Raw genomic sequence first — 25,303 nt, 5'->3', positions numbered from 1 at the left:
CTTTATAAAATTAAAACTAATGGAGGAAAAGGTGCATCAGTTGGTTTCTTTTCCCTGTGACCTGAAGAAACAGCGTTTCTGCCATAGAAACGTGTTTCCTCTTGCAATTATTTCATAATCGGCTGCTCGCAGGAGGTGTCTGTGTCCTGTTTACTGCTGATGTTCATGCGATGTGTGCGTGGCCTGTGCCATAACCCCTCACACCTGGCTGGGAAGTGTCACCTGTGTCAGAGGTTCCTGCCAGATGCTGGATACATGGTGTCAGCACCAAATATAGCACTTCTGGCGAATGCAGGTGATGTTAGCTGTTGTATAAGGAGCACTGCACAGAGACCGTTAAAAATAAACAAACTTGGGGGGTGTGATGGTTAGTGAGAAGATCTATTAATCCTGCTGGGTTCTGTGTAAGGGGAGGAGCCCTGATGTCGCCAGCTGCAGAATTTCTTCATGAAAAAGTCAAAATGTGCTACTGAATTTTGCTAGGAAGTACGTCAGTTCAGAAGGAAAGTGAGATATTGCAGGGGATGGGCTGCAGGGTTTTGGTTTGAAAAACAGGCAGAACTGAGGAATGGAGCAGCCCGAGCAGGGTGGAAGGGTCCTACAACTGGAAAAATATTAGGAATTCTTAACGAAGTTGGCTGGTGTGACGGAACGGGGGTGGCAGCTCACGCTGCTGGTGAGGTGCGGCTGTGGAGCCCGTCCGTTGTGGAATTACACCACAGACAGGGAAATAATGATGCCAGGGCAGAAGCAGGCCCTCAGCTGGTGCCTGGCTCTGGTCCCTTGTGTGTGTGGGATAATTATGATTAGCATAATTAGAGGAATGAAGAACTTGTCTCATGGGGACAGATAAAACCAGCTTTATTTAGGCGCGAGGAGACAGGGCTTCTCTCCCTGACAGCCTGAACCCCTCGGGTGGGAAAACAGCACCTGACAAGGAGATCTGAGCCCGAGCCCGATAGGATACAGACACTGCTTATTTTATCAGAGGTGTAAAATTCCGGCGGGATCTTCCTACAGCGCGGAGGGAAGGGGGAAAAAAATGACCATTTTAAGAATTCAGATCGCTTTTAAAAAAATCGCTGCAGGAGGCAGAGCTGCCGTGGCAAGGCCTGCGCCTTCCAACCGCCGCCCGCGGGTGGTTCCGTGTGTCCGGGCTCACCCCGGTGGCACGGCGCCGAGCGGCGCGGCCGACCGTGCGTGGGGAAGATGGCGGGGCTGCCTCCCCTCTCGCCGTAGCACTGGAGGACCGGCGGCTGCGCCGCTCTCTCCCCGTGTCTCTATGACCGTGGTCGGCGCCTTAGCGTGCTGGCCCCCAGCCGGCTCTCGCCTCGGGTGGCGCTCTAGCCACCCTGGCGTCTCGGTGGTGGCTCTGGGCGGCGGCGCTCTGTGCCGCGGCGGTGCCGCCTCGCTGGTCGGGCGGAGGGCGGGCCTGGCGGAGCCATGGCGGCCGTGCGGGGCCTGCGGATCTCGGTGAAGGCGGAGGCAACGGCGACAACGGCTGAGCCTCGCGGCCCGGAGCCTGAGCCTATGGAAGTGGAAGAGGGCGAGCTGGAGACCATCCCTGTGAGGCGCTCGCTCCGGGAGCTCATTCCGGTGAGGGGCGTGAGGTGTGGTCACGGGCAGGGGACACGGGGAGGGACTGGCCCCTAAGCGGGCGCAGCGGCCGTGAGGGCGACGAGTGTGGCGGGGTGGGGGTCTGCGGGGCTCGGTAAGGTCATGTGGGGTTACATTCGTGGGAAAAGGGGTGACGTGGGGTGGGGGGTGCGTGCGGGAAGGTGATGGGCTGAAGATTGGGGGCATGAGGGGACTTGGGGGATAAGGAGGGTGTGGGGGCAAGTAAAGGGAAGCGGCCGGGATGTGCTTGGGAAGGAAGGGAATGAAGGGGATGGTGGAGAGCAGGATTTGGGCTGTAGTGGAGAGCAGGATTTGGGGTGTAGTGGCAGACTGTAGAGAAAAGCTGTGGGTGGGAGAGTGTGAAAGGAGTGCTTGATGCAAGAACATGGGGAGCACTTAGGGTGGGGAGCGGGGGGGGTGGCCCTGGGAGGACTGAGTGGGAGGTACTGGGAATGTGGGTGCTGATGAGTGGGTTTTGAGGGATTCCCTTCTCATCGTAACCCCCTTTCCCCTTTTTCATGTTTGCTAATTGTTCCTGTTCTTGTACAAATTCTAGTAAGATTAGGATTTAATACCTAAAAGTGGGTCAGAGTTCTTTTAAACTCCTAAGTAGTCTTTTGCTCACAAAACTTGTGTGGAAATTACTTCAGAAACTAATCTCTAATTAGCTGATCCACCAGTATGCTTGAGCTTCTACCAAGTGCATGGCCTATGAGACAGCACCCTACTGTACTTCTTTGTGCTCCGTAAGTCAGCCTTAGTGGGAGTTTTTAACTTTAATGTTTATTTTGCTTTTCTTTTTAGTAACTGTAAACATTTGGCAGCTTTAGACAAACTTGTATGCTGTTACTAAGAAAAGTAGTTAAGATTGCGTGTACTTTGGTATTTCTGAACTGACTGGCCTACTTTCTGAAAAAAAGTCCTTTAGCCAAAATAATTATAGCAGCAGAAGTGTAAAGAACACGTTTACTCCTAAAGAAAGCAAGATGTGTTCTTCCAGCTCCAAACTTCTGCCAGCTGATGGTCCTGAGGGTGCCAGAGTGAAGAGGTGCCATTTTTACATATGCAAACAATGGAGGGGACAGAATTGGGTCATTTGTCCAGGGTCTGTGTGGTTTAATGCTGTCATGTGAAGTCGGGTGTCCTGATTGATGGAAATGAGTCTCATCATTTTTTTCTCACTTTGTTCTCTACTTTTACCCTTTATCAGTAGGGTCATACCAAAACAGTAGTTTCATCTTCCTGGTATTTGGAAGTTAGGTTTGAAATAATGATAGGAAGAAAAAGTTACTTGTGTAATTGTGGGTGTGGCTCAGTGTTCAGACTTTACAGATGTGAAGCTTCATATTGGCACTTCAGGAGTCAGGTATCACTGTTAAATCTGTGCGTGTTTTACAAGGAAATTATACCTGAAACCAAAATTGTGGAAGTTTTGGTTAGGAAAGGTGTTTGGTGACTTCCCCTGTATGGCTGAGAGAGTAAGTAAAAACCTTAGCAGTGGCAGGCACAGAAACTACATTTTTCCAAAGGAAAGAATCCTTATAAGGAAATTTGGTTCAGTTCATATGCTTTTACCTTAGCTGATACCAGTGAGAGTTATTGCTTGTTTACCTGTCTGTCTAGGGATGTAGCTTGGAGTAAGGATCAAGGGAAAGAGGATGTGTTTCTTAGAGAAATGGCCAGGTTTTTTTCCAGCATAGCAGTTGCGTTGCTTCTGCTGTTCATTGAGTTTTCATCATCATTTTGCTTTGTTTCAGGACACTAGTAGGAGATACGAAAACAAAGCTGGAAGTTTCATTACTGGAATAGACGTAACCTCCAAGGTAATTTTTGTGCTATGATTCTTCAACATATTCTAATTATTGCTACCAGAAAGGAGGAACCATTTCATTTATGTTTTCCCCAACATACACAAAAGCTTAGTGTCATATTCATATACTTGGCATTTTTCAACCGCTAGGGAGTTTTCCTTTTGTTGGTTGTGGCCTGCATCAGGACATGATCTCTCTCGTAAACTGTGAGAATTAGCATTTTTAAGTTACAAAAATTTGCGTGCCAAAACCTGGAAATGTTTCTATAGAAATTGCCTTTGTGCCACTTGACGTTGCAAAAACAAAGCCCTCTGAGACAAGCCAGCTGTGGGTTTTCCTCTTACGTGAGTGACAGAAGGAAGAACAAGTGCTTGGCAGGAAAATCTGGTTTCATTGCCTTGTATCTTCCAAAGGCATCTTATTGTTTAAGACATAGTTTGAAGAATGTGAACAGCTGTTGCATTTAAATAACTTAAAGTTACATAATTCTGTGGAACTTCAGGAACTTAATCCTACAGCTCATCTCTGTACATCTAATACCGAATTTGCTGTTGTTTCATATTGTACAGTTGACCACTATATTTAGCATTTGATGCTGGGGAAACAGCATTTAATCATATACTTCATAGGACTGACACAATTTTACATGTTCTAACAGATGAATCCCCACGCAACAATGTGCTGATAAATCATGTGTTCCTGTTTTGCATTAGTGAAGCTCAGAAGATTGTGCTTATCAAAAAGTACAAAAAGGGTTCCAGATGAAGAGTGAAAATCAGCTTTTTGGCTTGAATATCTAGCTTGTGTGTTTTGTAATTCAGTAAAGAATTCAAAGTTCCCCTGGTTAGGGGAAAGCTGTTATCTTTTGTTACGTTCTTTAATGATGCAACTCTGAAAAACTTTTAAGACATGTGGCCAAAGATGTTTTGGCAATCTTTAAAAACTAGTAAAAAGCCCATGTTTATTTGGAAGTCGTTGGTGGCAGGTTTTGCTTAATCGCAGTTTCTGTTCCAAATTTGGCTTTGGTTATTAAGGTCCAAAAATCTATAATACTTCCTAATAAATTCTCTGGAATAAGGAGCTGCTTAGTCAGTTTCAAAAATTGCACAAGATCCACGTAAGCTGTTGCTCATGAGCTGTTCAAAAGCAGCCTGAATTGGCCAGTCTAAATAAGATCTTCACAGTCAGCACTCTAGCTAGCGTTGTTAAATTAATGTTCAGAGAGACAAGTTTAAATTTTTTTATATATTTAAAAGACAGGGAAAAAACTCTGTAGTCTTCAAAGATGAATTATCCATGTGGTGGAAATGCTTGCTTTAAGAGAGCTTTGTTTTGAGCACAGCCTCTGTACACTTATTAGGAAGGAAAAGAAAAATGTTACTGTTCCATCATGGAGTCTGAGCATTGTCTGAGACACCTTGTTTTCCACACATCTTGATTCCCATTATGTTGCTGAACCTACATTAGAACTATTATGTGGCACAGAAATGTTTTGGTGCATTATTTCTACATTCTGAAACTTACGGGTCTCTTTAGAATTAATAGAGTTATTAATACAGATTGTTGCTGTCTGGTAGATTTTATTTTAAATATCTGGTCCTTCAGTGCAACTTACTGGGAATGCTGCTGTGATTCCTGTTTTGAGTGCATTGTTTTGCGTTTTGCAGGAAGCAATTGAGAAAAAGGAACAAAGAGCAAAACGCTTTCATTTTCGAGCTGAAGTGAATCTTGCCCAAAGGAATGTGGCGCTGGATCGGGACATGATGAAGAAAGGTACAAATGTGTCCAACAGTCAAGAAGAAAAGTTACTTTTGTTTAGTTCCTCACAGTTCCTTTATTTGATTTATCCTATAGTGTTTCCTGCATCCCCAGAGATTTTTGCCATATCGTTGTCAAAAGAAATCACTTTGGGTTTTTTTCACCTTTTTGATTCAATGTAATTATTTTTTAAATTACTTGACAGTTACCAGTTCACTCCTTATTTTACTTTTTTTTTTTTTTCCCTTATTTACCAGGCCTCCTTTTCTGGATCAGTGCTGCTTTAAGACCCTTTAAATTCTTTGAAAAAAAACAGACCTTGAGCACTGTGTATAGGCGGAGGACTCTGTGTCCCATGCACAGCGAGGTCAGATTCTGCGCTGTATGCACAATGAAACTGGACTGATTGCATACATGCTCTTAGACAGCAAGCTGGGTGTGTTAGAGTATAAGCAGATCAGCCGGGAGACATGTGCACAACAGCTTGGCTCCTTTGGCATCCATTTAGTTCTCAAGGCACTTTTTCCAACTGGCAGCTTGGATAAGCCATGGCCTATAACAGCTCTCCATCAGATGATAAAAGTGAAAGTGTTTTGTACACATGCCTGGGTCATTAGTATTCTGGCTCTTCAGTACTCAAGGGTAACACTTTGGCAGCAGTTAAAAAACAAGTGTTTTTAAGGGAGTTTGATAGCTATGCTGTACCTGCATCTACCAATGCTTGTAATGTTACCTCTCTTCTCAATTTATTGAAGTTTTGCATTGTGGAAGAATAATTCAAGTTACGGTGTTTAGAATGGTGTACATCATGCTTTGCTTTAATTAGCTTCCCTTTATTTTAAATGTTTGGTTTATAAACCTGTATGTTACCAATGTAAAAGCTTGTTCAATAGAAATAAGTACCAGTTTTGTATCTCTTCTTCTTCGTAGCAATTCCTAAAGTGAGACTGGACACAATTTACATTTGTGGAGTGGATGAGATGAGTACACAGGACATCTTTGCGTACTTCAAAGAGTATCCTCCTGCTCATATTGAGTGGTTAGATGATACATCGTGTAAGTAAATAGTCTTTTGTCCGTAATTTTTACTCTCTCTTTTTATTTTATTTTTTTTTAGCTATCAGTCATAGCTGTACTTCAGATGTCTTAGTGGCTTTCAAAGTCAGTGATCTTTGTCTGTCTCAGTTTCCCTTAGTCAAAAGAGATTTAAAAGGAAAGAATTAATAATGTCATAAGAATCAAACCCACTGTCTGGTTGAGTATTTGTTATTGGAAGGAGGTAGCATAGAATAACTTAGAGGTGACTTAAGTGAAAAAGAAAAAAAAGTCTGTTTGTGCTGCTTACATCTTTATATAAGTAGTATCGTTGTTTGTGAGTGTCAAAAAAGGTGATCTACTCTGAGAGAAGGTTATTGAGCTGTGTGCGGTTAGGCAGGTTGGTATGGTTTTGTGCTGTGAAGGAGCAGACTTGTTGCTGTATTTGTTTAGTGCATTCTCAAGGAGAAATTAGTGGGTGGAAGAAGGTAGCAGCTGAATGTGATTTACATAGATTAGAAAAGTAATGTAAATTCACATTGCAAGGGCTGTTTCAGGGAGTAAGCATGCAGTGAGATTGCCAGAATGATACAACGTTGTTGCCAGCCATGCTTTCTTCAGTGGCAGTGAAGACTCTGTGAGCGCTATTTGCCACAGCTGGGTGTTGGATCATGGACCTGGAAGGCTCTGAGATTGTCATGCGGCTAGAAACCCTGTAACTGAAATAATATGAAAAGAAGCAGGAGCCAGCGCAGGTTTTTGGATTAGATTGGGATTGCTGGAAACTGGTTTATTGATGAGCATGGCTACAACCTGAGAATTAGTAGGGTGGTTCCCTGGAATGACCCTGAAGGAATTATGTTCCATGCAAGACAAAAGAAACAGTATGCTACAGAATGTTGGTAACCCTGAAGTCACTGTGTATGATGGCTCGATAGGCTGCCACAAGCTGACAAAAAAAATTGAACCCTGGGTAGAAAAATGCAGTGAAGAGCTGCTAGGTGAACCTGTGGTGATGCATAAGCTAGGAAGTGCACAGCTTAACTCTATGAGGGTGCATTTCTAAGATTGTCTGATTATCCTTTTACCTAAAGTTACATAGTAAATTTAGCATGGAACCAGAGTGCACTTAGAGTGCAAAAACAGAGTCGTAACAATACTTTAGCCAGTTATAGTTAAAGCACAACTCTTTTAGTGATTGATTTTCATGCTGTATCTGAGTTAGCATGCCAGCTACACTTGGTGAAAATACTGAGAAAAAGTACTGTCTTCTCAGTATAGATTTGCATCACAGCATGGCAAAAATTTTAACATTCCCAACTGAATTCCATCTCAAGGTGTCTTAGTGCAAAGGTGAACTTAGCCAGTGTTCTGTCTTTCAAACTCATGAACATAAAATGATAAAGGCTTTGAAAATTTGGAGATGTGAAGAGCAGGTAGGCATATGTAGATGAAAAAACATTAGCCAGTCATTGAAGTTAGTGTCTGGCTCTTCTTCACCCTTGTAAAAGTTATCTATTCAAGTAATTTAAGAGAGGATCTCTTACACTAGTTTTCTTGATATCTGAATACAGTCTGCTTAACAGCAGAGCAGTAAATGAGATTTGTTGTTTTATTTGAACTGAATGCATCCATGCAGAAAGCTTTTGTTCAAAACCTGTTTCTAAGCAGTTTTATCTCTTTCAATTTCAACATCTATGAAACACGTTTTATTGGCCTAATAAGTTTTATTTTAGTACCACCTGTTGATACTTGAGGCATGTGCGAGGCATATATACTGAATCATATTGTTAACCTGTGTACATGATAATCAGTGCAAAGTGCTTGAGCAGTCTCTCCTGTTTTCCCCTATTTTCCTGCTTTTTGGAAAAGATTAACAGTATTCTGCAGTAAAGTCCAAGGTTCTGTTCAATTGCCAAAGGGGAAAAAAATCAAGGCTTCTTCCCTCTCTCTCCCACCCTGCCCCCTTAATCACATTTGTGTGCCAACACATTCATGAAATACACTGACCTGGATTCAGTATCCTAATTTGCTGTGCTCGGGAAGCACTCTCTAATATATATGATTGGGCATTTCAATGATTTTGGTTTTAATCAGTTGTTGTGTGTGTTTTTTGTAATGTGATGAAAGTTTTGTGTCCTTCAGAATTTCAAGTGCATTAAAGAATATGACTCTCCCTGCAAGAGATATATCCGATTCCTTTTTTTTGTCATGTCACCATATAAAAGCGTTTCTGAACTTTTGTTAGTGATTTCCCTCCAGTAAGGCAGCGTGTGTGGCTGCTTGATTACACAAGCTGCATCTTGTTTTTGTGTGTGTTTATGTATGTCATAGGTAACGTGGTCTGGCTTGATGAAGTAACAGCAACACGGGCTCTAATAAATATGAGTTCGTTGCCTGATCAGGAGAAGACAAAAAGCAGAGAAAACAATGAGGAGAAGACAGCTGAAAAAACCAAGAAAGGTAGATTGAGATATGCATATATAGACATCATCTAGTTAAATCAATGAAACTTTAAACTTGTGCTTGGGTACTGCATAATCTAAATTACTGAAGGAGCTTCTATCATATAGTTTCAGGTAAATGTATTCTGCCACTTTAAAAAAGGCTTTCATCTTGGAAACCTTTTGAAGAAGCTGCTTCTTAAAAGGTGGGTTGGAGCTAGACCAAAAGCAGTAATTCAGTCGATACTGAACATGTTAGATGCAGGGTCATATTTAGATATGATATTTATAGTGGTATGTGTTGCACAGAAGTAAGTCTCTGTGTGTACAAAGGCAGTAAAAGGATGGATTCTAAGTGTGGGAAAAGCAGGTGTAAGAAAATGTCCTATTTTTGAAATAACATGGTTGATTCCTTTTCTGATACACCACCATCCTTTAAGTATGTGGTTCACACTGATGTGACAATGTATCACTTCACCACACCACTGTATATCATCTCTAAATCTGGCCATTATACTTGCAAGAAGGAAGCAGACTGAAAGGTCAGTTATGAAAGAGCCAAGCAGCAAAAGTACATCTTCATTTTGAGATAAATCTGGTACCTAAATGCCTTAATCATAAATTTATTTTACTTTTATGGGTGTAAGTTAAAAGTCGGGCTTTTGCTACCTTAGTACTGTTTTCCTGTTAGGCTGGTGTGATAAATTGCCGTGGGTCCAAGTACTGTACCATACAGTACAAAGCAAAGAGTTACTGTATGTTAATTAACTCTTCCATAGATTTTGTGTAAACATGCTATATGAACTAAATGCTAATAGCCAGTCTCTTTATTCGATATTTACAGTGCTACCAAAAGGCTTTCTAGAAAGTTTGGGGTTTAGGATTTTGTTAAACTTGTGGATCCTTCTAACTGATCCCCTTTTCTTGTTGCTTTTCTCCACAATGCAGTGGCTCCTCAACCATCCGTGTGACTTTAATTTTTGGGCAAATGTTGATAATGCTTCAAGTAAGACTTGTTAAGTTTTTGGAGATCAGTGACTGTCTTCTTTAAATGGAACATAAATATATGTATTTAATCTTGTTGGCTACAAATTACATACTACATTATCATTACACCGCATCTCAAAATAAAAACTGTCATGTAAATTACTCCTGTTCGTCTGGAAAAGTGGGATATTGGATACAAGTACAAACTGTTCAATTACATCTTAAGGTGTGAGATGCCTGCAGATACACTGGAGTAATCTGGCTTAGTTGCATTCCTTTTTTAGATAGGAATTTGAGGGCTATTCAGACATTTAGAGAAGCAAGAGACTTCTCTATATAAATATGCTAAATTTAACATTTTACTATAAGTTTATTATTTGGGGGGAAAAAGTGCTTAATTCTGTCCCTAATGGAACTTCATTATTCAGGTTTGAATTTGTCGAATTTGTTTACCTAAATTCTCTCTTTGGTTTCAGTTTGGTTAATTGTGCTTTTCTCTTTGAACTTGAGTATGTTTTCAGGATCTTTTGAACAGCTGCTGTTCTGTATTTTAAGTTTTCAAGTCTGTTGTTGAATGAGATTAAGATAAGGTACTCTGAAATATAAAGAGGTCTTTTTTTAGTCTTAGGTTGATGAAATATTTTGAGATCTTTGCATGATATTGGTATATGTTGATGGCTGTCCATATTCCCTACCTCTTTTTAATTTCCTTTTTTTTTTTTTCCTGAGGACTGTTTGGGGAAAAAAAAAATTCCAATATCTATTTGCTTACTCTGAGCTAAAAAGAACCCCAAAAAATCTATGCAAGCATCTCACAATTTTAGTAGTTCTGGAAGCATGCACTCTTCTGCTATTATTTCACTCAAAATTAAGTCACTGAGGTTTTTATTTTTCCTCCTGCTCTCTCTCAGGAACTTCTAAACTTTTGAATAATAACCTGGTTTACACTGTTAGTATTGGAAACTTGTAGGTACTTGCAGCTTTTTAAAGGGAGACTGGAGGAAATAGGCTTTTGTATGCCTTTTACAGTCTTGGTCTTGCTGATATCTGTCATACCCTGAAATGCAGTGCAATTTCATTTGCTTTCAAAGACATTAATAATCAATGTGTGCTGCTGCAGGCGGTTATCTGCACAGGGACTGCCTAGTTAATATTATGCTGTGCTTATGTGTGCTTCAAATCCCTGTAGACATTTACTGTTTTGATTATTCTCTAGGCTGCACAGAAGAAAGGATAACACCTTCAGCTTGATTTCAGAGAATGTAGGCGATAATAATCAAATGTGACTGACACACTAAAATGGAGTTTTGGTTTGTTTTTTTTTTCCCCAATTATTTTCCTTTTTAGAAAAACAGGAAGAAAGTTCTGATGATGAGACAGAAGAAGGCGAGGTTGAGGATGACAATCCAAGTGATGTTGAGGTCAGTACAGAAGGAAAGGGAAAACACTATTATGGAATTTTTGTTCTGACTTGTGTAAAGTCTTCATAACATTATAGTTTTAACCATGTATATTTGCAATTCACAATGTAATTATCAAAGTAAATTAGATGGGGAAATGACAGGAACTGCAGGTATGCTGTTGGTGTAGAAGAGCTATGGAAGAGTGTTTTGTAAAAGTAGATTTTGAAGAATAGATAGGGCATCCAGCACGTAAATGCTAGGCTGGCTGCTCCTTTCTGCTGAGAGGAGGCAATGAAAGAACAATAATGGAAGGCAACTGCCTTTCAGCAGTGAAGGCAGTGCTTAAAGAGACAAATAGGATTTAGGCTTTCCATAAATATGTGTGGGAATCAGCATACACATTGATGTTTTGTAAGTAATTTAATCTTCACTGGCTGAATATATAATAGGTGTGATTAACATTTTCTTTGAGTGGCTCAGTGAACACTCGTACATCATGGAAGTCTGAATTGAGTTTCTATAAAGCAGATATAAATGAAAAAGCATTTTAGTCATTGTGTTGAGGGCATAAGAACTTGTTAGTAAAACCATTTAGATACAAAACAAGCAAACAAATCAAAATTTTTGGTGTCCAAATTGTGCTATTTATTTTCTGCATTTCAGTTAATAGTACAGTGTCATCTGAAAATGCCTGTATTTAATAATCTGATACAATGTTATGAAGGAAGAGAAGGAAATACTTCAAATCTTCAGGGCAAGATACTTTAAAAATTCATGTTAGTTTGTCAACAAAAAAAACAGAGTTCATTTGAACATAATTTGAGAAGTAACTTTCTTTAATAATCAGTTGATTGCTTCTCTGTAAGCAATCAATTTTTGTTCAACAGTAATTTATTTTTGAGTCCAGAATACCTTTTTTGCCCCCCAAAGTTGGATGCCCTCTCCCAGGTAGAAGAGGATTCTCTCCTGCGTAATGATCTTCGCCCTGCCAATAAACTGGCTAAAGGAAACAAGCTATTCATGAGATTTGCTACTAAAGGTAAATGAACAGCTTAACAAGCTGTTGTTAATAATGAATTTGCTGCTTGTTGTAGTTTTATTTGTTGACTAATTCATGACTTGAAGTACCTGATTTTCATTTGCAAAATTGTTAGTTTTTTTGCTAATAGTTAGGTATTAAGGTTATGCAATATATCCACATTTAATGTGTGAATTAAATTCAAGTTGTATGAAAATTGTTGTATATTAAAAATTTTATCTTGGTCTCAGGGCATTCTTCACAATACCATAGAATAGGTTTTATGATGCCCTTCTTCACAGAGGTAAATTTCACATTTTATAAATAAGAAAATAATTTGAGATGCAGGTGAGGTAATCGTGGAAATTACCGCTAAATACAGTTGAGATATTACATGATATTTATGAGTAAAATGAAGATCTGTGTAATGTCTAGACCATGTGGGAGCTGACATACCCATAAAGAAAAAAAGGTCATGAATAAGGTAAGTAGCCTCTAGCAGTTGCAGTGGGGTATAATGCTCTGTTCAGCTGATATGTAGGAACTCAGTCTCCCTAGAATGAAGTTTCTAGCCACAAATAAAACTGTGGTGGTAGGAGGAATTTCAGAGGTGTCAGCAAAATTGTATCCTTCATGAAGAAGGCTGAAGTACTGCTGATCCGTAAGACATACTCGGTCTTACTTTCACTCTGTGTCTTTGACTGGATGATTATTTGTTTTTATGCTAGTGTTGTAAGATACATTCTAAGAGGGGAATGCTTTATGTTTTTTCAGATGACAAAAAAGAGCTGGGAGCAGCGAGGCGAAGCCAGTATTACATGAAATATGGCAATCCAAATTATGGAGGCATGAAAGGGATTCTTAGCAATTCTTGGTGAGTACTGGATAGAGGAATTGGAACATTGCAGTTGATTGGACAAGGTAGTCTAAAATTTGTGAATTTTCTTTCTATTCAGTTTATGTAGATGCTTCTTATGTGTAAATAATGTTTTTGCAATGTGACTATGGATTTGCAAGGGAAGTATTGTCTCATGAAAATAATGTTTGTATTCAAAACATTCAGAACAGATCTCTTGACGGAGATTTATGTCTTCTGCCATGAGAGTAAGTGATAATTGCATATGCTTAATCTGGGACTGAATATGGCTCATTCATTATGCATTTTCTGTGACAGGAATGTCGTTCTTTTTGTGATGTTTCAGGAAACGCAGATACCATTCACGTCGAATCCATCGGGATGTGATAAAGAAAAGGACACTTATTGGGGATGATGTTGGCTTGACTCCTCCTTATAAACATCGTCATTCAGGTAATTGATGCCAATATGTCGTTGACCCTGTAAGAACACAGCTGGGGAACGAAGGGCTGGAAAGGGCCTTAAACAATGGCCCATCTAATCCCCTGTGTGAAAGTGAAGTGTACTTCTAAAAATAGATCTTAATCACGTTTTAAGAGTTTGCAGGAACAACTGAGGGAGAAACTTCATGCTGGTCATTAGCTTACCAAAATAGCTGCTATTTTCAATTTTTCTTTTACAAATGTAGGACATGGGGACTTACAGCATCAAGGGCAAAAAGAAGAGATAACTTCTTCAAACTTCTTGGCCATTTGTCTTACTTGCTATGTCAATTCTTCCAGTCTATGAAAAAGCAAGTGCTAGATGTAGAACAATAAAGATTACGAAATTGTATTAATTAGACTTGAATATCTTCATCTACTCCCTAAGGTAGGGGGCGTGCATTAAAAGAATAATTGGTGTAAAGATCCTTGATGTGAGACAAATATGTCAAAGTTTCATATGAATGGCCTGTTGAAAATACAGCCATCAATGTATCAAATCTCATGGAAGATTTTGCATGTTGATAATGTGTTTTCTGAAAAGATGCTTGCACACTGCGGATTTAATTTAAAACATTACAAACAACTTAAAAATTTAAGTTGTTGATTTATATTTAAATCAGTGTATGTGATAAATTCATCCAAATGATACATGTGTTCTTTATGGCATTTCTTCTTACAGGATTTAAAAGGATTATCACAGAGCCTGCAGTTGTCACATTAAACTCTGCAAGATCGTAGGAACTGTTATACCTAATTCAGGAAGTATGAACTGCACTACTGCAAAAGGCAGTTTTATTTAAATATTCAGTCCAGCTTTATGCTTGAGCAGGCTTTTGAGATGTGAACACTGTGGCCTTTTTTTTGTTCTGTGGTGATTTTCTTCCTCTTAGGCTATTCTGTAGTGTGGATTCCCCTTGGAATACTTTGCAAAATGTTCTCTCTCTTTAGCCGTGGAGAACTACAAAGACTCATTTGTAGTGGATCATTAATTAGAGCAGGTTTTGTTTTTTCCTTGGTTTTGGTTTTAAAGTACCTTACATGAGTGATAAAATTCAGTTTATTAGAATCAATTTGTTTTGCCACAGGCTTAGTAAATGTTCCTGAAGAGCCTATTGAGGAGGAAGAAGAGGAGGAGGAGGATCAGGATATGGATGAAGATGACAGAGTTGTGGTAGAGTACCGTGATGAACTGCAAGCTTTCAAACAGTCCCGAGACCGCAGTGCAGCAAGACGATCGAGTGCTAGTGCATCTGATTCCGATGAAATGGACTATGATCTCGAACTGAAAATGATATCAACACCCTCTCCCAAAAAGAGCATGAAAATGACCATGTATGCAGATGAGGTAGAATCACAACTGAAAAATATTAGGTAAAATTTTCTTATTCTTTAGAAGTATCAGTGAAAAAGCATTCTAAATTTTAATTAGTGACAAAGCTGTCGGAGCTTAAAGACAAACTACTGAAGCTACTTTTTCAAACCTTAACATAATTTTGTAGTAGATATTTTAAAAAGAAATACAGAAAATAGTGATACAGGCTTTTAATTATAATTAACTTTTAAAAAATAATACCTTTCTTTGCAGATTTCTGTAACCGTGCTTACTGATAATAACGAAGCTTAAAGTGGAATCAATAGAAATTTGTGCAAGCCAGTGCAATTAACTTTTTGCATTTCATTGCTAGGCCAGGGAGAAATAACTCCTTTTTCTCTTTTCCCTTCACCCCTTCCTCTTTTCTCAGAAAGAAGATTAACTCTGAAGTGTTGATGATAAAAAGGAACTGATGTTCATTATGGGCGTATTAACCAAAATCACATGTATTGTAGATTATTAAAATAACTTTTAACATGAATCCCTTCAGTAGTATAATTATACTTCATTATAATGTCAAGTCCTTTAACAGAGCAGATAAGCAACCTCAAAACTGAATTTTGACCTGGAGGCACAGCCTTAAGGAGACAAACTCGATACCTGCCTTGAAATGGATACCAAGGTGTTCATGCGATTATTGCTAAACTTAGGATTCTGACTGGAACACGTGCTCTCCTAAGGAATGTTCTTACCTCTGTTTCTCAGTAGAGAAATCCTGATACTACTGTTTTGTATGGTGTAATTTTGCATACAAGAAGATTTAAGAACTGTACTAGTTTTTATTTTATTTAAGGGACATTAAATCTATTTTAATTATTTTTAGAAATTCTATGCGAGCAGATAGCATAGCAACCAGTAACATCAAAAATCGGATTGGCAGTAAAGGATCATCAGAGAAAGTTGCAGATGTAAGACTACTGTTAGAAGAAAAACGTCAGAATAACAGCGCGCCACGTCAGCCAAACAGCACTGTAAAATCAGGTAATTTTAAACTTACATTGTGCAGAATTGTGACTGACTCATTAAAATGGTTGTGTTCATTTCACATCTGTGCTCCACTGCAACTAACAAACCTGAGAGAATTCTCTTCAGCAGCAGTTTCTGCATTCATGCATTTAATTTTTCCTCATTGAGAGACTGAGTTGGGGATTGCTTTGGGGAAAAATGAAGTACTTTTGAGTGAAAGAGTGATGTTTATATTCATCCATTTTCTTTGCCTGTGTCTGTTTCCCTCCACTTTGTCCTTTTTGATTTGTTTACTCCTTGAGGCAGAGATTCTGTGCAACTCTGAGAAACATGGCACATGGGGAGGCTCATGTACAAAATCAAATGTGAAACACTAGCTAGTTCTATGAAAGAGCATGTGTTACATGAATATGGATGGTTTTTTCAATTGGCAGGTTTATTTCTGGACTTAATTGACTATTGCTTTTTTGACTTGGGTATGTGTAATTTCAGCTACTTCTGCCATATGTAGTATCCAGAGGATTATCTGACTAATAAGTGAAAGATACTCTCTTGTATCAATGTAATGTAGAACTCACGTTAGTGTATTTTGGGGCTCTGACAAGTTGACACCTAACGCCCTTCGCATTTTTGTTTGAACCCTCTTTAAGACTAGGGGCTTCTACTAAACCAGACAAACTTCAGAATGTAAGATTGACATCATGGGTAAAGTATCAATATATTTAGGATTCTTATATTGTAGTTTTCATTTTATGCTGCAAAATAAAAGGAAACATTAGAATTCTAAAGCCAGGTATCTATTATCTGAAAAGATTCATTGAAGATAAACCAGTTTTCATATAGTCTTAACTCATGCTGGATGCATAACATGCTGTGCTGCTAAAACAGAAATGCAGCAAGCAATAGGATAACTGACTTTGCTGATCTTTTGGACAGAGTGCAACATGAAAACATTAAATGTCAAATTTATTGCCAAAAAAAAAAAAAAAAATCTGCATAAATTGTATTGCAGACATTGCCAGGACTGAAATCTAAGTATGAAAGACTTAAATGAGAAGACTGCAGAAAAAAATAAAAACAGTCTAGTTTCAAGTTGTACAAATTGTCAACAAGCATAAAACTAGCTGGCAGAACTAGAGTAAATGCAACATGCTTTTTTGTCATTTTAATCACTGAAAATATCCCTAGATGTGCGGCAACGACTGGGAAAAAGACCACATTCTCCAGAAATTAAACCTCCAAGTAGTACCTCTGCTCCTCGTCGAGAACCAATATCAGATGTACACAGCCGGTTAGGAATCCCCAAACAAGATGTAAAAGGCCTCTATTCTGATACCAGAGAGAAGAAATCAGGTTAGTTTTATGGAGAAAATGTAATACTGCAATTCGTTTAATTTTGGAGCATAAGAGAAATTTCAGCAGAAGATCATGTAAAATTAATGATTAATTAGCAGATGTTTGTTCAGAGCTTTGAAATCTGAGTACATATAGGTAGGTTGAGCTCAGTGTTTTTATGAGCAATATTTTTATGTACATATGCTTAAAAGTAGAGGACTACTTTAAAACTGTGGTCAAAACAGGGCACTAAAATAAGCGTAATGAATGCAATTGGCACTTCAGACCTGTTTGTAGCAAACTCTGCAAATGGGGGAAAAACAGTGAACAAGGCTGCACTGAGCCTCCCATATTTAACTTCAGCTGCTGCTTCAAAGTTAAGTTCTGTGCCAAACATCAAGGTGGGAGGCGTACGAGGAGTTCAAAGAGATGCAGTGAATTTACGACTAGGTTCCTCAGACTTCCTCCAGAATTCCTCATGGTCCTGTCTTTTTTTTGTAAAATCTTTGTTTTTCATCTGATTAGGTAATTTATGGACCCGATTAGGATCTGCTCCGAAGACACAAGAAAAGACTTCAGATAAACCTGAAAACTCTGTGGCATCTCCAGAGGAAGATGATTCAGAGCTCCAGCGGGTTTGGGGTGCTCTTATTAAGGAAAAAGAACAGTCTCGGCAAAAAAAGAGTCGATTGGATAATTTACCATCTCTACAAATTGAAATCAGCCGAGAAAGCAGTTCTGGATCAGACTCTGAATCATGATTGTTTTTACATTCTGGTCCTCAAGCTTATGACTCCGCAGTGTGGCAAGTTTTCCTTTGCCCAAAAAGCTGGACACTGGCAAAGACTCTGCAGCGAAGGTTCCAGAAGTGTCTCTGTTCCTTTTATACAAAAACAGAGATACGTATACCACTTGAAACCTAAAGCAATCACGTTTGTCTGGAGTCTGTGATTGGCCCCGTGTTACGTAGGGCATTGTCTTCTATGTTTATGACAGCAAACCTGTAGTTAATTATAGCAAAACACTTTCCCCCAAGCTTTGAACTTAAAAGAAGAGGCAGAAATGCTCTGTATTTTTAAGAAGACCTTTTTGTTGTTAATATTTGTAACATGGAGCCTTTTAACAAAATATTTTACACAGTTCATCCAAAGAACAGGGCATTTCATAATCAACAACATTGCCTTGCCCTTCTGGCTCTTACCAGCACCTTTCCTTTCCTCTTGAGGTAATAACAATAATGCTTCCTGGGTAGGCAGCCAGCAAGGATAAAGCATGAAAGGACTGTCATGTTCCCTTCTTCCAAAATACTGAATGTAAATCTAAGTTAAACGTTTTAGTACAGTGAAATGTCACATAGTATCCAAGTAGCATCACTGCTCTCAAGGAATTCTCATTTATTTCGGTGATACTATGTTCTGCTGTAGTAGGGATTGAGATGTTCAAGACTGCAAAGCTGTATGTTTGAGAACTGCAAATTCCCAATGGTTTGATTTTTTTTTTTTTTGTTTGTTACATGATGAGACATTTTCTTTCATCTCTTATTTGAAGAAATGTAACAATTTAAAAGCATACATTTTTATATTTGTGAGAATTTTCCCGTTGGCCATGGTGAAAGCTATAGTGGTGTTTTCCTATGTGCTGTTTAATTATATATGTATAACTGAAAGAGAAAAGGAAAACTATAGAATCACTGTCTCATGTCAATATATTTTTTGAATGTTCTTACTGTATAGTACATGTGGATGTGGACACCGTTACCTTGTTACATTCAGCTTTTTTACCTGCATACCCTCTTTAAGTAGGAAAAAGGTTTGATCAGTGTGCAACTGCAATTTTTTTCTTGCTGGCTGTGGCATTTATTTTGTTTGCCAGTAATTCTGAGTAAGGAATAATGCTAGCGCATCACATCCTGGTAAACAGAACAGGTAGCAAAAACATTGTCTGCTACATTTTGATAGTCTGAAAATTTGTTTGCATTTCTATGCACCCTGTTTCCTAGGTTCTGTCAGTCCAAAATGTCTATGAATATCTCTTCCCCTTTCTGCTTTTTAACAAACAAATGTTTTCTCTTTCCCCCCCCCCACCTAATTTTGTACTAAGTTGAAGTAGGTTTGAAGCTTCACAAAAGCAAGGAATCTGCAATTAACTTTTCTTACTGCTTTATTATGTGTAAGAATAGGAGCATGTAAAATGAAAGGTACAGTGACTAGAAGGGTAATCTGGGGACTGACTGGGCTTCAAGATTTATTATTCCCGTGTTTTGTGACACTCATCCTTGATTTTATATTTAATTATTGAATATATAAATATGTCTCATAAAGTACTGTTGAGAGTAAATGACTGCAATGTCTGATCACTGTAATAATTCATTTTAACGTGTGCTTTCATTAATATATCTTTCAAAGCCTTCAAATAGAATCATACCCATACCATACCTGTTTCTCAAGCTCCTGATAAAATTTGTTTAACTGGTGTCTTTTTGCCAGCAAACCTTTGTGTTGTATTACTGCTTTGAATCAGTTATAACCTTTTCTTTTCCTGAAAAGAGGTGGTAGATATGAATCATCACCTGGTCTATGAAGACAGGCTTCTGCATTGTTGTGAACTCATTTTTAGGCTCAGGAACCGGTTGTGCTTCACGGTTAATGTTGCTGGTAACCGCTGTGTTTCCATGTAACTACTCATAATTTGAGCCCGGTGAAGGACAGACTGACTGGTCTGAAGGGCAGAATGACAGTAGAGAATCGCTTCCACTGATAGAAAAGATCTGAACTGATGGATGTGTGAAGTCGGGAAAAGCGATGTAGGCAAAGGCTTGTGTTTGAGGAAGGGGAGCCATTAACACCGGGTCTGTCTTCAAGGTAGTCATTAGCATGCCTTGCAAATGACTGCACGTTAAGTCAGGTCTGCTTATGGTTTGGGGGGAGGGCTGTGTGTATTAACGAGACCGTGGTAGCTTAGCAGCAAGAAAAATAGTTTACTGTTGAAGGGACCTATAGAGAAGGGTGGTTTTCTAATGTAATTGAGTATTTGTCTGGTTTTGCTTTTTGATGATGTACAGAGAAGCCTTGAAAAGTGTTTGCTGGTGTCAGGAATTCTAGCTTTGGTCTTCCTTAATTACCTGAACATGAACTGCTGGGTTTTGTTAATGAAAAATGAGCACTGCATCTTTGGTGAACGCTTTTTTTCTCAGCATGGTTAACTGAAGCCTGTCTGACCTAGAGGGAGATTGCATAGAGAATGTTCTTTAAGTCCCCTTCTCCTCGTGGTCAGCTGTTTTGTTCTTAGCTAATGTGTTCTTGACCTTTACCTGAACTCCCAGATATTACTGCCTTCAAGGGAGTTGGATGCTGAATTTAATGTTCTGATGCAGAGGCATGTAACCTATGTATTTTACTCAAATGAACTTATGTTGAAAATTGCAAGCAGGAGTGTGACTTTGGCTTTTGCTGGAGCATCCATGCCTTGGAGGGAAAAATGGTTCTGGATTTGGGTGAACATTTTTAGTTCCCATTAGAGATTGTAGGACCAGAGTAGTCCTCCTTCCAGCAAGCTTTTGTGGTTTTCAGGTGTATTTTTTAGGAAATGGTTCAGGTGACTGTTTCGCGGTGCAAAAAAATCGGCGTAGGAGCTATGGGCTCTGTGCCTGCAGCTGTCCTCAGGCAGGCTCTGGATGTTTGGTGCCCATGGTGAGACTTGAAAGTGAAGGCTTTTGATTTTGTTGTGTTTTATTTATTTTGAAGATGATGGCCCACATGTTTTAACAGGGGAGAGGAAAGTGGAAAAAACCTAACCCTTTCCAGCTCCAAGATGACTTGATAATGTGAAAATAACGAAACTTTTATTTAAACAGCTATTCCATTCTCAAGAAAACCGGTCTGAAATGGCACTGAGCTATGCTGGAACATCCCTAACGGAGCAGCGCTGCGCTGGGCCCGGTGCGGGCCTGGCGCCTTCCCAGGGCCGGGCTGAGCCCGCCTGCCTGCCGAGACGGTCTGCCCCGGCCCAACCGTCCTGAACCCGCTGCCCAGCGCTCAGCCGAGCGGGGGGATGCCTCGGACCAGGGTCGAGCGAGGCTGAGGAAGCCCAAAGGCCCAGCTCCCCGCCGCTCCCGCCCGGAAGGAGGACAACGCAGGAAACGGATGCCTCGGCCCGCCCCCGCCGCGCTGGAGCAGTGGCACTGCCCGCTACCCCCCCCTCCCCGCTGAGGGGTGGTACGTCCCAAGCCTTTATAAAGGGCCGCCGCGGTCTTTGGCGCCCTTTCGCCCTGCGTGCCTGCTGCAGGTGGGTTGGCGGCAGGGGTTGCTGGGTTTTGCGGGAGGCGGGTTAGGGGCGAGGCGGAGCGAGGCGCCCGTGTCATTTAGGCTGAGGTGAGAGGGCCCCCACCACGCCGGCAGTGGTGGCGTCCGCCGGGCCTTCCCGTCCCTAGGGCCGCTCGGCCTGGGACCGACCATTAGAGGGAAGGAGGGGGGTGTTGTGTGAGGAGAGCGGGCCGCCATTGGTGACGCAAGGGACGGGTGTGGCCTCGGAACACATGGCGCCTGACCCCCCTTTGTCCCCTCAGGGCCGGCCATGGAGGCGGGACGGGCGCCAGGCGCTGCCGGCCGCCGGAACGGCTCCCCGGTAAGTTGAAGCGGCTGGGTTGGGAGGCCTGGGAGCTCGCTGTGCGGCTGAGGTAACGCCGTGCTGCCCCGGGCGGGCTCCCGCCGCCTGCAGCGGGGTCGGGAGGGTGAGGCCTGTTTGCAGTCGGTTGTTTTCTCCTCACGGGCCGCCCGGCTGCTTCCAGGCCGGTTGCTTGTTGCCCACAGCATCGCATGCTGCTGGGGCAGAGTCCTGCCAGGCTCAGGGTTCCTTTACGGCTGCGCATCTGCCGTTCCTGCCTGGCCTTCCTATGGACTTTTATTTTTATGGCGCTATCTTTATAGCAGACAGGTCACTTTTATGGTGGTTCCATGTGCCAGCCCCTTCCTGTGCAGTGGACGTGACAGCCATTGGTGGCCTGTGGAATTTCAGTTTAAAAATGGCCCTTGTAAACGCAGGCTAGCAAGGTGCATATGGGAGATTGACCTGTTTTTAGTCAGGAAATTTAGCAGAGAGGATTGTTGGCTGCTAAAAGCTGTCTGATATAAATATTTTGGTGATTCATGGTATCATCACAAATATGGGTGGAATTACAAGCAGACTGTTGGATGTGAGGTTCTGGTTTTCATGGGGGTTTGTGTTTTTTTTTTTTTTCCCTTGGATAAACCTACTTCTAAACTTTCCAAGGTTTTCTAAAATTACTGCTGAAGAGTATCCTAGTAACATTCTTTTGCTTTTACTCCCACAGCGGAATGATGTCTTGAAGTAGAGAGTAAGTTAAAGTTTCGTTTTGTACTAAGGTGTGCAATTACTTTCCGGGCCTTTGTGTACATGCTAAAGATGTAAAGCAGTTAAATGCAGGGTCGTTAGTCAAAAATAACCTGTAACAATTACATCTTATGAAAAGTTAAATAAAAACTCATAAAAACTAATTTTACCTGCCATTAACTGAGCTAATGCCTTTTATAAAACAAAGGAAAATGTACAACTGTTGTTCAAGATGGAACAATTACTGTATTTTAAGTAATGAAACACAAAAATAGTTAGCTGTTGATGATGATAACCCTGAATAGGAAGTGCCGTCAGATGCGAGAACTGACGATAACCTTCTTATTTGTCTGAAATACAGCTATGTGCATGCAGAGTTTGGGTTCTAGAAATTGTCTTCTAGAACTAAACAGGCAACTTTTATTTATGCTTGCTTTCTGTGAAAAGAGCTCTTGTAATATCTAACATTGCTTCATGTCCATCTCTTTCACTTCATCTGCAGTGCCTGATCTTTCCAGATAAACATGACACAGTTAGGACTGGAAGCAGGTTGCTCTTTGGAGGTGGCCCTGATGTGAAGGTGAGTGATGAATTTCACTGGACCTTGTAGAGCTTTATACCAGGTAGCATCCAAGCTGAGAATTAATCAGGTTTATAGGCTGCCAGAAGCTCAAGAAGCTTATTTTGTTAGTTTATACTTCATAGCTTGATTCAATCTGCTTTCTCTCCTCTTTTCCTCAAAATTTAATGCCTGGTACTTGTATCTCTCTATGTAGGTATAGCTTGCAGGTCTCTGCTAATATCTAATTGTTACTACTGTCTACCACTTGATTTACAGCTCTTCACAAGTCCTGTGGAAGGTAGTGAAGACAGCAAGAGCATGGCGTTCTTCTGGGTGAGTTTAATAGTTGGTGTGCGGTTAATGCAACTGTCTTTTGGCTACAGTCTAAGAAAAATTACCTAGCTGAGAATATTCTTATGGACTGTTTCCATTTCTGTATGTTCTTAGCTCTAAAAGTCCAATGAATGAAGTACTAGGCCTAAAAATACTTGATTAAACTAAAATATGGGCAGTAAATATATGAGCATCTGTTTCCTGTGCTGCAGGTTGTGCTGACAGCACTGTAGACCAAAGGGATAAAGACCTTGGTTCTGCTAGAAATGTATCAATTTACCCAAAGATATCATGTGATGAAACTAACCAAAAATTGCTGGAATTACCGGCAGATTGACTGGTGGTGAGCAATGGTTTTTCTGATGGTATCTCTTAGATTAACAAATAGGTTAATACTTAGTGTTGAATGGTTAACTTACCTATGCTGCTTATTGCAGGTGTTGATGCTGAAAAGGTCTGAGGAAGGAAGAGTCCCATGAAACATGTGCGTGAGCTTGGGGACTAGTGTTTGTAAAGTCTGCAAATTTCTCTGCCCTAAGATGTTAAGAAATGGTAACAGTTACACTGTTTTGATGACACATACATTAAAATTCTCTCTCAATCCCTAGCCCCTTGCCAACTGGGTCTGTTTTTGTCACTGCACTGCATTGAGGAATGACTTTCCATTCATTACACAACACATTTTTGATAAACATAGAGAGCACTCCTATAATTTGCTATAATATGATAAAATAGATGTACGCACACCACAGTATAATTAATGCAGGTAATGTAAATGGAGTTTAGTTGCATAAGCATTCTAGCTGGTAACTTACTTTAAACAGTTTAGACAATTGATGCCAATACTGCTGCTGCAATTACTGGAGAGATTAGGCCTTTAACACCTCTACAGCAAGAAGAGCAAATGCAACTATTTCTGTAGCTTGTTTTCAAGGCTTGCTATTGTAGTATTTTGGCCTCAACCTTTTTTTTTTTTTTTTTAAAGTCCACTATAGAGGTAGCAGAATCTGTAACTGCAGCAGTAGCATTCTAGCCAATGTGCTGCATCTCTTCTAAGTAATGGTCTGTACGACTTAAAATTAATTGCCAGATGTGCAGAAAGGGAAGAGAAACTTACACTGGAATTTGTCAGCATTCTTCAGCGTGGCTAGTAAGAGTGAAAAATGACTCGCTCTAAGAGTGGTTTACGATGGAGGTTTATAAAAGGAAGTTGAAAGGTTTTGGGGGAATCTTTGAGACTTAAACCAGAGGTGTTTAAATGAGAAAAACTGCATCTGAGGCCAAACCTCCTGATCTATTCATTGTGTCACTATAGCTGACAGGCTGTAACTCTTCAGTGCGCTTGTAGGGGGTGTGGAATCAGTCTCATCAAACCTGGAGTGAGGACGTGGTGCAGGTGTTGCTGGTTGCTTTGCCCACTTGGTGTCACCAAGCGGCAGATTTCAGTAGTGCCTTTAGAGTGTGCTTTTTGAAAAAGGTAAATTGATGGTTATTGATGAACTAATCCTTTGTGAGCACATGCTACTTCTGTGCTGACAAGCGTCAAAAGTAGCAGTAACTGTACAGCTTGGTATTGCTTCTGGAAGCAATGAAATTTTGCCGGACGGGGTGCAGCCAGCCAAACAGTCAAAATGGTACTTCGTGGTAAGTGATACTTTTACTGCAGTAATTTAGGTGAACAGTTCTTGGTTGTCATAAAATAAAGAGCAGGGGTATCCTTTACCCAGGATTTCATAGTCCCTAAAACCACTGTCACAGTGTGAGCTTGCTTATTTTCATGATGGGACAAGAGCAGTGGTGACAGCGGAAGCTAAACGTTCCAGTCCTGTGTCACAGGCTTCAGGGACTGCCCCAGCTGTGCCTACGCTTTCCTGTGTAGTTGGGTAAAGACTTGAACCGGTGTTTTGACCGTTTTACCTCCTGACCTGAAAGAAGGAAGGTGCTATGACTTGGTGTTGCCTGTCTGGCATCA

The 25,303-nt window shown here is 40.4% G+C and overlaps 1 protein-coding gene and 2 non-coding genes across 4 annotated transcripts; all 3 read left to right on the top strand.

Annotated features, from left to right (window-relative positions):
* Window positions 1–1,400: 1,400 nt before the first annotated feature.
* NCBP3 (nuclear cap binding subunit 3) lies at window positions 1,401–23,938 on the top strand. 2 transcript variants are annotated; one of them, XM_055794180.1, is made up of 18 exons: window positions 1,401–1,596; window positions 3,375–3,440; window positions 5,096–5,201; window positions 6,117–6,242; window positions 8,556–8,684; window positions 11,000–11,073; window positions 11,986–12,094; window positions 12,848–12,947; window positions 13,276–13,382; window positions 14,500–14,785; window positions 15,610–15,767; window positions 16,941–17,105; window positions 17,613–21,371; window positions 21,652–21,710; window positions 22,417–22,440; window positions 22,939–23,016; window positions 23,275–23,331; window positions 23,769–23,938. In XM_055794180.1, the coding sequence occupies exons 1-13, from the start codon at window positions 1,444–1,446 to the stop codon at window positions 17,846–17,848; spliced, it is 1,815 nt and encodes a 604-aa protein (XP_055650155.1). In that variant the 5' UTR covers window positions 1,401–1,443; the 3' UTR covers window positions 17,849–21,371; window positions 21,652–21,710; window positions 22,417–22,440; window positions 22,939–23,016; window positions 23,275–23,331; window positions 23,769–23,938. The 2 variants fall into 2 exon arrangements, with proteins under 2 accessions (XP_055650155.1, XP_055650156.1); XM_055794181.1 differs by lacking the exon at window positions 22,417–22,440.
* On the top strand, window positions 22,718–22,792 carry LOC114012997 (small nucleolar RNA SNORD49). Its single transcript, XR_003555817.1, has one exon. It is a non-coding gene; the product is annotated as a small nucleolar RNA SNORD49 (small nucleolar RNA).
* On the top strand, window positions 23,623–23,696 carry LOC114012993 (small nucleolar RNA SNORD65). The gene has a single exon (XR_003555813.1). It is a non-coding gene; the product is annotated as a small nucleolar RNA SNORD65 (small nucleolar RNA).
* Window positions 23,939–25,303: the final 1,365 nt, after the last annotated feature.

The sequence above is a fragment of the Falco peregrinus genome, chromosome 2 (genome assembly GCF_023634155.1).
Source record: "Falco peregrinus isolate bFalPer1 chromosome 2, bFalPer1.pri, whole genome shotgun sequence".
NCBI lineage: Eukaryota > Metazoa > Chordata > Aves > Falconiformes > Falconidae > Falco > Falco peregrinus.
This window is presented reverse-complemented; position numbering and strand designations above follow the sequence as displayed.

Coding starts and splice junctions, on each gene's coding strand:
- NCBP3 (XM_055794181.1), top strand. CDS start 1,444: ATGGCGGCCGTGCGGGGCCTGCGGATCTCGGTGAAGGCGGAGGCAACG. Junction 12,095..12,847: donor CATGAGATTTGCTACTAAAG/GTAAATGAACAG, acceptor ATGTTTTTTCAG/ATGACAAAAAAGAGCTGGGA. Junction 17,106..17,612: donor TACCAGAGAGAAGAAATCAG/GTTAGTTTTATG, acceptor TCATCTGATTAG/GTAATTTATGGACCCGATTA.